Here is a 12,939-nt window from a genome sequence, read left to right as displayed (position 1 = left end):
AATATATATATATATATATATATATATATATATAAAGAAGATAGCGGGCAGCCCGCGGCCCGCGGGCCTTGGCGGGACGGGCCAAAAAAACCCGCTCTTTGGCGGGCTTCAATTTCCGAAACCCGCCCCCTACCTAAATAGGGGCGGGACGGGCCGGTCCGGCGGGTTAAGCCCGTTTTGACGGCTCTAATTAATACCATTACAAAGTCGGAAGTTTAAATATGCCAGCTTAAAAAGCTTTGGCCCAAGTTTTTAAACTCAATATAAGTCAAACTCTGTGAACGCGTCAGAATAAAATTTGAATTAATTTCACTAAATGAAAATATCAAATGTAGACAATGCAAATTATACCATGGGTCAGGGTCTACCTTGCATTATAAATTTTGGTTCAAAAATAACATTCAGATTCTGTGTTTGTATAATACAAAGAGTCACTTTCCCAACCTACTGAAATGAAAATATCAAATGTAGACAATGCAAATTATACCATGGAAATGAAAATATCAAATGTAGACAATGCAAATTATACCATGGGTCAGGGTCTATCAAATGTAGACAATGCAAATTATACCATGGGTCAGGGTCTACCTTGCATTATAAATTTTGGTTCAAAAATAACATTCAGATTCTGTGTTTGTATAACACAAAGAGTCACTTTCCCAACCTACTGAAACACAAAGAGTCAATAGATGTCTCCATTAAGATTCGAACCCACTCCCATGCCCATGTATACCGGGTGCCGCTTGACCACAAGGTCTTTGGCACATAATGTGTTAACCGAAGATTGAAGTTACAAATTTTTTGTATCAAAATCAACCATGCTCCATATAACAATTGTGTAGACAAGTGTCACAATATTTTAAGAAGGGATAAATGGAGTAATTTATTTGAGCGAAAAATGCCCCACCATTTGAAGCCGCACTGAAGTTTGATACTTTCTTTGTCTCGTCTCTTTCTCTCTCTTATTTCACCAACAGAATATATATACAGCTTGAGCTCGACGTTAATCTCAGAGCTCTTCTTCTTCTTCTTTTCTCTGAAATGGTATATTCAGGTAGAATCTTGTCGCTGTCGTCCTCCACGACGCCGTTTCATCTCTCCACTTCGCCGTTCCACAGTTCCCGGTATCATCTTCATGGAAGGCTCAAATCCAGAGTCAGATTGCGCCCCATGGCCGCTGATGCCGATTCCTCCTCCTTTTCTTCATCTCTCGACACTGAATCACCCGATAAAAACGCAGCCGGGTAATTTCTTACAGATGATTTGTTGTTTTTGGAAAAAGTAGGAAGAACTTGAGCGGTTAGCTTTACTGATTTTTATTTGAAATTTGAAGGTTTTGCATTATAGAAGGGCCTGAGACAGTGCAGGACTTTGCTCAAATGGAATTGAAAGAAATTCAAGACAATATTCGGAGTCGCCGGAATAAAATATTTTTGCATATGGAAGAGGTGAGTCTCTGCAATCAATCAAAACGAATGAATTTGAAGCTCTATCATGTAACCTAATCAATCAAGCAATTTGTAAATTTCTCCAGCAAATTTTAGTTTTCTGTAAGCACAAAAGAGTGATTGGCTGATTGCTGGATCAGAAGTTAAAGTTTTTTCATTATATATATATATATAAACTAAAGGCCTCAGTTGAACTTCGAACCTTGTGGTTATGAACCTGTCCAACTTGGCTGGGCAGCACAACTACCTGTAAAAAGTTAATTCTTTTATGGAACTATAGAAGCTGAGGGTGTTCATGATCATTTTAGGCACAAACAGTTTGAATCTAGTATAGTTCAGCATGTTATTGTTAAAAGTAGATATCTTCAACATTTTGTAGGTCCGCAGGCTGAGAATACAGCAACGAATTAAGAATGCCGAGCTTGGGATTCTTAATGAAAAGCAAGAAAATGAACTTCCGAATTTTCCTTCGTTCATTCCTTTTTTGCCTCCTCTGGTAAGATTTCTGACCTCTAAGAATGTTTTTGTAGCAATTGAGAACATACCTTTGTTATCTAAATACTATCTGTCTTCAACTTTTGAATTAAGAGATTACCCTTTTAAGTGAAAACATCAATGTCGTCTTACTAAAGTACACTGCACTTGGTTAACATGTATATGCTTGCAGACATCCGCAAATCTTAAACAATATTATGCCACTTGTTTCTCTCTCATAGCCGGAGTTATGCTTTTTGGCGGACTGCTAGCACCTACTGTAAGTTTGCATTCATGTTAGTAAAATATCATTCTAGGTTCCAAAAGTTAAAGTTAGTAACTAAGTTTGCATTCATGTTAGTAAAATATCATTCTCCCATGTGATGCCTTCCTGTTGTGTATTTCAGTTGGAACTAAAATTGGGCTTAGGAGGTACCTCGTACGCTGATTTCATTCGCAGCATGCACCTTCCGATGCAATTAAGGTAATGCCCTGCCGGATGTATACTTATGGAGTAAATTTATTTTCTTCTGCAAATCACGAGGCATATGGTGTGGTCTATTTAGTTTGAGGATAGTATCTAGTGCTCCTATATTCATAAAATATTGAGAGGTTCTTTTATAAACGCTGTAGTGACGTGGACCCCATTGTGGCATCCTTCTCCGGTGGAGCAGTCGGGGTAATCTCTGCCTTGATGGTAGTTGAAATAAACAATGTGAAACAGCAGGAGCATAAGAGGTGCAAGTACTGTTTAGGAACAGGTGCGTCTTCAGTATGATGATTTTCATCATGAAACAGAAAAATTTCCAGTTTTCAAATTAAGATACAAATATTGCAATGTGAAACAGCAGGAGCATAAGAGGTGCAAGTACAGTTTTCAAATTGGTGCTTATGAAACTTCGTTTATAATACACAGGGTATCTTGCATGTGCTCGCTGTTCAAGCACTGGATCACTAGTCCTTATTGAACCTGTCTCCACAGTTAATCGTGGAGATCAGCCACTATCACCACCTAAAACAGAAAGATGCACAAACTGCTCGGGTTCAGGGAAGGTATGTGTAAAAAGAATTTGGTTCTATGCTAGCTTAGGGGGCGTGTTTTCTTAAATCTGATGTATGATGGGTTCTGTTCATATGGGATAAGTGACCTAAAAGATTATTCATAGAAGTAATCAGTTATCAACCAAAAGATCAAGCTTGAACAGGAATGGTTCAACATTTATTGATCATCCTTAACTTTGCAGGTCATGTGCCCTACATGTCTTTGTACTGGGATGGCTATGGCAAGCGAGCACGACCCACGAATTGACCCATTCGACTAAATGGGAAGCTCATATAGCTCTAGTGCTCCTAGATGTAAAGATTCTGGACAAATCTTTAGGTCAAAATGTATGTCTATAAAAAGTTCTTCAACGTTATTTTGAGAATTTTGCAATTAATAAACTGTTTGCGAACCAAATCAAATGCTGGCAATGATGAGTGATACTGATATTTAGTGGACTCGGTGGTGTGATAAAACAACTCATATATTAAAGTTGAATGAATGTGATCAAAACTGTACCATTTACACATACTATTTTAAGATCACCAGGCTGGTAAAAAACATCACTCAGTATATTTGAGAATCAGTTACCTGTCAAGTCTTTTCTTACTGCATTTTGTATTTCTCAATCAGTGTACCTGAGAATCAGTTTAGATCTGTTGGCATTACAGTGATTTGTATTCTTCAATCAAACGTGATGCATGGAGACGAGATGTAGGAGCCACAGTACACCCCAAACTTTGAAGATAAGCAATCTGCATCAAATAGGGGGTAAGAAACTCAACACCCAACTCGAAAACTATTTCTCTATGAATTGACAAAACTATTAGTACCTGTTTAGGAGTTGGTTCTGATGAACTCATTGAATTCTCAACTCTCAGTTTTTGGAAATGTTCCTAAATGACATGAGAAAAGACATTTAGGAAGACAACAGTAGCACTGCAGAAAGTTGCTGAAACAATAAGTTTCTTAAACTGTGATGAGGTTGCAGGGGGATATCTAAACATTTTGCAGGACCAAGAAATTCAATGAAATAATGGAGTATGCACTATGCAGTACTTACAAAATGAACAGCATTATGATTTATGAATGAAGAGTACCTGTTTTTCTCTCATCAAATAAGCACGCTTGTCAGCAGGGATTTGCTCCCACTTAAGAACCTGATTGAAAATGAAAACTTTCTGATTTTCAGAATCTATCCTTGTGCACAAGTCAATGATGCACTGGGGAAATAGGAGTGGCTGCTAATACTTAGGATGAACTTACATATTCAGCATAATGAAAAGCTTCCTCACACCCCAAGTCAGACTTCAAGGCACACAATACATCCTGGCAAATTCATTGAGCCAATACTAAGATAGGTTGCTGAAATTAGCCATGTAGAACAAAATGAAACCGAGTAGGAAAAGCACGAGATATTCCAGAACTGTGAGGAAAGGAATACAACCTTATGTGAGATCTTTTTGCCTCTCAGCCGCTCATCAATGACAAAACCTACCTGTAGCAGAATGAGATGACTCACAAGCCGTCATTTGAGATACACAACATATGTAGGTAAACATACATTCATAACAATGACATTATGAGGAACTGATAATGAACACAAAAGATGAGTGAGATTTCACCTTACTGAGTAACCTCTTTGGATCCTGAAATGCAGGCTTTTTCGCCCACTTGTGGAATAAATGGGAAACCACAGCACGGTCTTCTGTGCTGAATCTGAAAAGCCATAATATAGAAACAATATGAAAATTGTGGTCCAAAAGCACTGCATTTATTGTTTCTCCTGTGATAGTCATTATCAAATATTAATAGGACCTTCTTAGGAAATTGTTAGAATTGCATGTTTCTATTGAATCTTTGGGTGCTTCATCCACTGGATCATTGGAAGAATCGTATAGCCTTGGGTTATCATCAGAGGATAACATCTTTTTTGGGGAACCAATCTGAGGTTTTTCATCCATTTGTTGTTGATTAGTTGTTTTTGAACCTCTTAAATTTTCCTCTTCCTACAGAGAAAAAAAAAAAAAAAGCATCAGTGACATGATCTTTATTGTATTGCTCAAAAGAAAATAAAAATGCATACTCAAAACCAGTGCAATATTAGATACTGAGTAATAATAATGTTATCTGAATTCTAAAACATGAAAAGAATATCACCTGGACTTCCAATAGATGTCGAGGAATTTCTTTTAAAAAGCGTGATGGTTGAAGAACCTGAAAGTAGGTGCAATTACATTTCAGAAACGATCAAAGAGCATTGCATATCAGGTTAAACAATATTATTGTACTCTACCTGCCAATTCGAGTCCATTAATACATGTAAAATAAAAAGTTTTTTCTTGGCACGAGTCATTGCCACGTAAAGTAAGCGTCTCTCCTCCTAATATTTTGTAAAGCAAAAAGGTAAAAATGTCGTAGTGAAAACAAAAAACAAGTTTTAGTAACAGAACACATAAGTATGCATTGAACTTAAACCTAAACCAAACTACTTTCCACCATTATAATTCTAGACTAGAGTAGGCTTACCTCTAAAGAGTTGGCATTTTCATTTGTAATTCCATTAAATTCATGTAGCAAGGGAATCTCAGAATCATTTGCCTGAAATATTGGTCCAAAGCAAATTAAGAAGGGAACAGAAAGACAGACATCCAATTGGGAAGAAAACAGATTAACATGGGAATCTTTTCACTTGAAACAAGTGAAGCAAAATCAACTCCCACTTTTAAAACCTCCATCCTTCTTTTCATAAGCCAAGCCTACACCAAAATATGTGGCTATGTTTGATAGTATTATGACCAATAATTTTACCAGTATTTCGCATACTTGATTATCGAAATGCATGTTTATGGATTAAAAATTTGAATAAGTCATTATTAACTTCAAGAATAAAAAAATACAGAAATTATATCTTGAAAAAATGAAAGATCATCTTCAGCAGCAAATGTCAAAGGTCAAACTTATCAACTATTGCCATATGCCAATATTTATGCATAGAGAAACAATGAAACATCCATAATATCAAAGGGAAAACGAATATTTATTTATTATTACCTTCACAATGAAAACGGTATCCCACTCTAAGCCTTTTGACTATGCACATAAAACATAAAACAAAAGAAAGTAAGCCACTAGAATCATAAATATAGTTATGCAAGAGTGAAATTCAAGGAGAAAATGAAATGTGGCATTTAGAATAAATGGGAAAACCTGATGAATTGTAGTAAGGGTAACAGAATCTTTATTTTCAAGTCTCCTGGCACGGAAATTTTCTGTCTCTCGTTCAGATATGTAATCAATAAAACTTTTGAGAACATTAACACAGCCTTTCCCTTCTTTTATACAGTCACTTTCTCCTTCTACAGTATTAGTTTGGGTTCTCAAAAAATCAGATACGTCATCCAACAAATACTGAAGAACCTGAACCATTGCACAAGAAAGTTTAGATGCATTTACACAAGGCGTTGATACAAGAGGCAAATATATCTATGTCCAAACAAAAGAAACAATAGTCCAGTCTTTATATTCAGAAATATTACTTGTGAATATTGAAGTAAGTAGCGCATGAAGAAAGAAATAGGCACTTATAGATCTAAGATCATTTTCAGAGTCAATCTAGCATTGACTGAAGGATCTCCATTAATTAGAAATCCATGTATATATAGTAGTACAAAAACTAATTTTGTACTATGAATACATATAAATATGTGGTCCTGTGAGATGATTTCTCTCACAGTTTCTCCATCTAGGATTTCTTAACTCTGAAGCTTTCTCATATTATTACTTGTGGATACTACAATAACAAGTGCATGAAGAAGAAGAATATCTACTTACAGATCTAAGATCATTATCTTCATTAAGTAATTTCCTTCCATCCACGTCAACCACTGCCCGCTGTTCAAGAAGGTATTTCTACAAGACAGAAGAGCATATGCAAAGGCACAAGAAATTTTATTTTCAAATTATGGTAACAGATAGCCTTTGATAGAATTATTTGACAATTTAGTTTAATTATTATTATGCATATAGTTTCTCTCATCAACATTTCTGCAATGTGCTTAATATTTGAATTCAGATAACCAACCTGAGGTATCATGTTTGCCACTGAAGTAATGACAGCTGAAATTGATTGTTCCTGCAAGCATCAACTAGTAAAATTACCAGAGTTTCATTCAAACCAATTTAGGCAAGTATGGATAAAGTTGTATGCAGAGCCACCTTCATTGTTTGAAAAGATACTCCTAGGATAGTCAATATTACTGTGATATAAATAGAAAATCTTTGCAAAAAAGAAAAAACACCTGAATATCAAGATACTCATTAAAATCATTATACATGTAAAAACCGAATTATGTGTTACCCTGTGAACAAGCTTTGAAATCATGTCAAGAGTGATTAACACCTTGCGCCCTTGGGTAAGTTGACGCCTGTTGTAAGTCACAATCCAGAAATAAGTACTCATAGACATCATTTATAAGTAAATTGCAGCTTAGTAGCCAAAGAATGAAGACATGAAACTGTACAAAGAAGCCAAAGATTAAGGATATGACAATACGGTATTTCAATGAAACTATCACAATATGTTCTAACCACAAATCAAAATGATTATCAAACTACATTAAGAGTTTGATATGGTGCAATAGTAGCTCTTCATCAATTAATACAAACATAGTAAAATTAAGTTAAATAGTATTAATAAGACGTTAAGACGTATGAGAGCATGGGGTTCTAGAATAAACCTTTTGAATGTACCAGATATTTTTGCACCAAATATGTCACTTGCAGCAGAAAGAAAGCTACAGTTTCTTATAGCAGAAACTTTCTCAATGTGTTCAATTATCTGGACCATAAAAAACATCAACAGAAAGGCCTTTATTGACAGAGAAGAAGTGAAGAAGTATAAGATAAAAATAGGACTATGACTACATAAATAATTCAAATAAGACACAAATTCAGAACCTTCTTCTTTTCATCTTTATCAAAAGGGAGTAAAGCTTTAAATATTCGTCGATATGAAGCACTATCACATCCAGGCAGTGTTGTTCTGAGCATAGCAATTATTGCCCTGATCACCTGTTAATAGTGTTGCAAGTCAACAACCGATTGAATGCATGTGAAGGAATATCACATTACATATATATATTAGGAAAGACCGAGGACCGAGGTCATTGCCCATTTAATTTAGGCAAGAGGTAGGTAGTCTCACTACCAATCCTAACAAAGCCTAATAAATCAAGAGAACTCAAGCCACAAAAAGGTAGTCACCAGTGCTACATCATTATTCATAGTTGTGGAATATTCATGAAAATTATTTTGACCACTGCTGAATAATAAACATAGGTATAATAGATGAAACATTAATAAAGATAAATTGTCTACCTTTTTCCTATAGAAGGCCACACCATGAATGTTGAATGGAATTTTTCTATCACGGAATGCCACTTGAAATATTTTTCCTGACACCTGTTGTAAAACAAAAAGCCATGAAAATATTAGGAAGATCACAGATTATTTTTTTAAGAAATGAATGTTTGTTCTTTCTAATTCGTACTTGCCTGCCTCCGGTAGAGAATAGCAATGCTGCCAAATGAAGATTTGGCAGATGAATTATCAGAAATAATTCCTAATATTTTATCTATAACAAATGCACACTGTGCATCCTCGTTGCAGCATTCCTTGATAGTTATCTGAAACATCACAGTTGTAAACATGACATACTTCAACCAAAGTGTTTACCATAGAAACCACTTGCAAAAAAGACTACCTTATGTCCAGAAGAATTGTCTGTTAGAACATGTTTTGACCAGCACCGTCTCAAATTATGTTGGATGAGAGATGATGCAGCTTCCACAATGCAACGAGTGGATCGATAATTTTTATCAAGTCTAACCTAAATGAAGATAGTATGTAAATTTATGGTGAAGCTAGTCATGATCCCTATTCATCAAGTCAAAGACTACCAAACTAATGAAAACTAGTGGAATAGTAAATTGGACCATTAGAGAACAGGCAGACCTCTTTATGCACTGGAAAATCTTTTCGAAATGAATCAAATCCAGAAACATCAGCTCCATTAAAACTGAAAATAGACTGTGTACAATAAATAACAGTAAATTCAAAAGTAAGAGATAAGTTGAAACTTGAAAGAATTGGATTCCCCAAATTCCTAGAGAAAGCATATTCGGAAGTAGAACATACTTGATCTTCATCACCAATAACAGTAATTCTCTTGTGGGATGCAAGTATCAGCAAAAGGCCATATTGCATGGCACTTGTATCCTGAAACTCATCAATTACTATTGCTTTCCATGATTCTTGGCAGTCCTTGGATACTTCATGCAAAGAAAACAGAAATAGAGTTGATATCTGTAAATGGTAGATTGGTAGCATAGTCACATTTCTATGTTTCATCTTTCAGTTAGTATAAATCACTAATCCAAACCTTCTGGAAAGTCAGTTATGAGCTTCACGGAACAACTGATCAAGTCATGGTAATCCAAAGCATTGCAAGATTTTAATATGTCACTGTACTTCTCAAGAATTGCAGCCTGGTGCACTTCCAAGATTAGCATGGTAAACCACAAACATTTTAAAACTACAATGAAATAAAAATGTTTGATTTTGGCTTACTCCCATCTTGTTGCCAACTTTAGAGTAGTATTCAGTTGTCCTTCCAGAAGCTTTAGCCTGCAGCAAGAAAAAATTTGAGATCAGTCTGCAGAGATGATACATTTATTCACGATTTAAGATTTCAAACCATATTAAAAGAAAAGGTGTCTTAACTTCAGAGATGATATTTGGTCACAGAAATTATATCAAACCATTTCAGGATAAATACTTTTTCTAAAGCAGATGCATTGCTTATATGAGTGGGGGAAAAAACTGAAATCATCTTGTATTGTTTATTTATTGCAAAGAATTGTTTTAAAATATAAAAACCCTTAAAAACAATTAGAAAAAAATAATAATAAACCTGGGTTACAAACTTCAGCCACTTCTTTGACTTATCCTTGAATTGATTGGGAGACTTTACATCAGGCATTTCATTGAGCTTACAAAACTCACTATTAGTTCCTTTGTTCTCATTATCCAGTAGTCGGACTGCCTCAATGACAGCCCTTCTCTGTTGTCCTTGCCCATATACCAAAAAGTCAGCTGTGCGGCCCAACCTATTAGATAGAGCCAATAGATTAGTACTCGACTGGTAATTTGAATTTTTTAAAATTAAACTTAAAAGTTCTACTGTGTATTTACTAATATTCACAATGGGACACACCTGTCTACCAACATAGCTAAATTCATTCTTAAGGTCGTATCTCTTTGAAACATTGTCGAATTTCTATTACTATGATTCCATAATAGACTCATACTCAAAAGTGAAAATAGAGTTTTCTTTACTGTGCTTTTTTAAGAGGTAACCAGCCTTTCCGTTCCTGTTAGTCTTATGAATGAAGCAGTGATACACAAACAGAGCATCAATCTATTATGCGATGTCAATTAAATAGTCACTCTTCTACAAGTTTGTGAAGTACACACTTTTTAAAAATTGTAGAAAGTCCATACTTTTTTTATTTTGAAAGCATAGCAAATACATACTTCTCTGCATGTAAACGGCAGAGTTGCAGAGAGAATGAATGAAATGTGCTAATGGTTAGCTCTTTTGCTGCTGATTTCCCAGTAACTGCCCCAATTCGCTCTCTCATTTCAGAAGCTGCTGCTGTAGTGAATGTCATGGCCAGAATGTTGGATGGACCAATGCCCTATAATTTTCAAAGAACAACAGAGAGGTAGGAACCAAAGCTAATATGTAACAACTAAGTGTTTATGTATTATAGTACTACCTCATGCAGCAGCATCAAGACACGTCCTACCATTGTAGATGTCTGACACCCAAAACCAGAGAAAGCAAGTCATAGTTAAGGAACATAAAGATAATTCAAACTCAAAAGGTGAAGAAAACAGCGAGAGAGAGACCTTTCCACTTCCTGGTCCAGCAACGATAATCAATGGGACTGAAATGTCAGTGCAGGCAGCTTCCTGCTGCTTGTCATTCAGAGCTCTTATGTACTTTGCATATTCCTCAGGCATGCTCCTAATATACATAGCCTCAGAACTCTTTGGCTCTTCTTCTTTGCATTCTTGATCTCTGCTTGAAGTCAAAACACATTCAAGTTCTAAGTTTTGACCTGAACCACCAGGATTCAAGCTCTCCTTGTCAGTGTCACTGCCAATCAAACATTTTGCTTCAGACACTTGATCAGCTAAAGTCAGAATGCGTTCAACCATTGTGCTTTCATCTGCATTGACTTTTGCACCTAAGTTATCCTTCCCAATACTTTTGTGAGCATGTTGATTTTCCTCCTGATTATTACAGGGCTTCTCTCTCTTGGCACTTTCAGCTGACTTGTGCTCGCACAAAGCATCAATGTCCTCCAAAATAGATTCATCAAAATCATCACCTAGCATACTGGATAATAGGTATGGCCCACTCAAATTAGAGAAGCAAGGTTGCCTCACCGGAGTAATACATGAATGCAACCCAACATTGCATTCCACTGAAATACCTGCTTTTTCATGGATACTAACAGCAGTTAATCCAGTTCTGTTGCTGGATGAACTACCAAAACACTGTTCAGTGCTAGATTTATTTTGTTTTTCAGGAGTTCTAAATAATGCCAAATGTTGTCCAGTCTCTCTTATCGTTTTAACAGCATAGCCATAGGAACCATCCAAACAGTGTACACTGCTACTATGATCAATCAGCTTTGAATTCGAACCCTTCTCAGACATAGGTGAAGATGTGTTCATAGAAACCTCAGAAAGAGGAATCCTTCTAATGCCACCCAAGTGATCTGGATGTCCACTTCTCCTACCATTGTCATCTCTAACAACCACAAGTATGAAGCACATTAGATAAACTTGTCAAGTTTAGCAATCATATTCAAATAACAAACAAGCACTTTATTTTCAAACTGACACAAAAAAAAAAGCTTCAAATGCATTATTGATAATTGATATCCAGACCCCCAACCCCCACAAAACAAACAAACAAAAATATAAAACTAAAATGTTAGATAACTTTTAGGTAAATTCACAATTAAATATTGGTTTTTATCTATATAGACGTACTCAATACTGATAAGCTTCAAGAGTTAAAACCCTGATATTAAACAGCAACATAAAATTTCTGCCGTGTAACGCAGCAGGATTTGTTAATTATTAGAACCCCAACAACAAACCAAACTAATTTTCAGATTTTCTTCAGAGATGATAAACCAATATCATCATGTATTTTCAGCTCAATTGACAATCTACTAAGCCATTAATGCATTGATAAACCAATATCATCATGTACTTTCAGCTCAATTAACAATCTACTAAGCCATTAATGAATGGATAACCCATTATCATCATGTACTTTCAGCTCAATTAACAATCTAATAAGCCATTAATGCTGCCTCCGCGGCCTACATTTCAGGGCAACCAAAGGAACTGTTATAGCAGGGAAAAACCCCTTTATTGCTCCACGAAAGCTCTATTGATTACTCACTTTTGCGGGTATTGATGATCGGAAGCATCGCGGGGCCTTTTGCGAGCGAGAAGTGCCTTGGCAGCTCTGAATTTTTGGGAGATTCGAGCCTTTTGCTCCGCCGTTAATCCGCCATTATCGCCTACCTCATTTTCCTTGCCTCTTATACTTCCATTCATATCCAGTACCCCCTATGGTCTATACGGATCAATTATACAGCCTCCAAATGCCGGAAAAAAATGCGGGCGGTCGGAAGGAGAGTTTGATTTTGTCGTCTGGTTTTCCCTCCGGTTGTTCATCCCGGAGGAATTTAAATTTATGGGCCAATGTAAGAGGAGGCCCAGCCCGAACTACTGCTTGAAAATATGGTCCCTATATTTTTTGTAAATTATACTTCACCACCAAATTAAAACCTTTGTAATCGATTTAATGTTGTTTATTTTTTC

General features: G+C 36.0%; 2 protein-coding genes across 3 annotated transcripts; one reads left to right on the top strand and one right to left on the bottom strand.

Moving 5' to 3' along the window:
• The first annotated feature begins 920 nt into the window (after nt 1–920).
• LOC115999890 (protein ORANGE, chloroplastic) lies at nt 921–3,413 on the top strand. Its single transcript, XM_031239834.1, has 8 exons — nt 921–1,244; nt 1,334–1,448; nt 1,828–1,944; nt 2,116–2,202; nt 2,330–2,406; nt 2,556–2,683; nt 2,839–2,975; nt 3,167–3,413. Exons 1-8 carry the CDS (start codon nt 1,042–1,044, stop codon nt 3,242–3,244), a joined length of 942 nt encoding a protein of 313 aa, XP_031095694.1. The 5' UTR covers nt 921–1,041; the 3' UTR covers nt 3,245–3,413.
• A 130-nt stretch (nt 3,414–3,543) lies between these two features.
• LOC115999889 (ATP-dependent DNA helicase SRS2-like protein At4g25120) lies at nt 3,544–12,777 on the bottom strand. 2 transcript variants are annotated; one of them, XM_031239832.1, is made up of 29 exons: nt 12,515–12,777; nt 10,939–11,848; nt 10,806–10,847; nt 10,561–10,724; nt 9,938–10,133; nt 9,595–9,651; nt 9,407–9,512; nt 9,163–9,296; nt 8,980–9,054; nt 8,729–8,854; nt 8,520–8,651; nt 8,344–8,427; nt 7,924–8,037; nt 7,704–7,804; nt 7,325–7,391; nt 7,049–7,099; nt 6,799–6,876; nt 6,175–6,384; nt 6,019–6,057; nt 5,494–5,565; nt 5,261–5,347; nt 5,125–5,181; nt 4,783–4,973; nt 4,590–4,683; nt 4,412–4,462; nt 4,231–4,293; nt 4,065–4,124; nt 3,798–3,860; nt 3,544–3,719 (listed from the first exon to the last, which is right to left on the bottom strand). In XM_031239832.1, the coding sequence occupies exons 1-29, from the start codon at nt 12,670–12,672 to the stop codon at nt 3,630–3,632; spliced, it is 3,672 nt and encodes a 1,223-aa protein (XP_031095692.1). In that variant the 5' UTR covers nt 12,673–12,777; the 3' UTR covers nt 3,544–3,629. The 2 variants fall into 2 exon arrangements, with proteins under 2 accessions (XP_031095692.1, XP_031095693.1); XM_031239833.1 differs by lacking the exon at nt 5,261–5,347.
• Between the last annotated feature and the right edge of the window lie 162 nt (nt 12,778–12,939).

The sequence above is a fragment of the Ipomoea triloba genome, chromosome 12, assembly GCF_003576645.1.
Source record: "Ipomoea triloba cultivar NCNSP0323 chromosome 12, ASM357664v1".
NCBI classification, from domain to species: domain Eukaryota; kingdom Viridiplantae; phylum Streptophyta; class Magnoliopsida; order Solanales; family Convolvulaceae; genus Ipomoea; species Ipomoea triloba.
Note: the sequence above shows the minus strand (reverse complement) of the source record. Positions and strands in the feature narration are given on the sequence as shown.

Bases quoted from the DNA above. Each gene is read 5' to 3' on its own strand.
- LOC115999890 (XM_031239834.1), top strand. From the start codon at position 1,042: ATGGTATATTCAGGTAGAATCTTGTCGCTGTCGTCCTCCACGACGCCG. The intron at 1,245-1,333 runs GTAATTTCTTAC...TGAAATTTGAAG, and splicing joins CCCGATAAAAACGCAGCCGG to GTTTTGCATTATAGAAGGGC. The intron at 1,449-1,827 runs GTGAGTCTCTGC...AACATTTTGTAG, and splicing joins TATTTTTGCATATGGAAGAG to GTCCGCAGGCTGAGAATACA.
- LOC115999889 (XM_031239832.1), bottom strand. From the start codon at position 12,672: ATGAATGGAAGTATAAGAGGCAAGGAAAATGAGGTAGGCGATAATGGC. The intron at 11,849-12,514 runs GTGAGTAATCAA...TGTGGTTGTTAG, and splicing joins GATCATCAATACCCGCAAAA to AGATGACAATGGTAGGAGAA. The intron at 9,297-9,406 runs GTTTGGATTAGT...CTTTGCATGAAG, and splicing joins CATAACTGACTTTCCAGAAG to TATCCAAGGACTGCCAAGAA.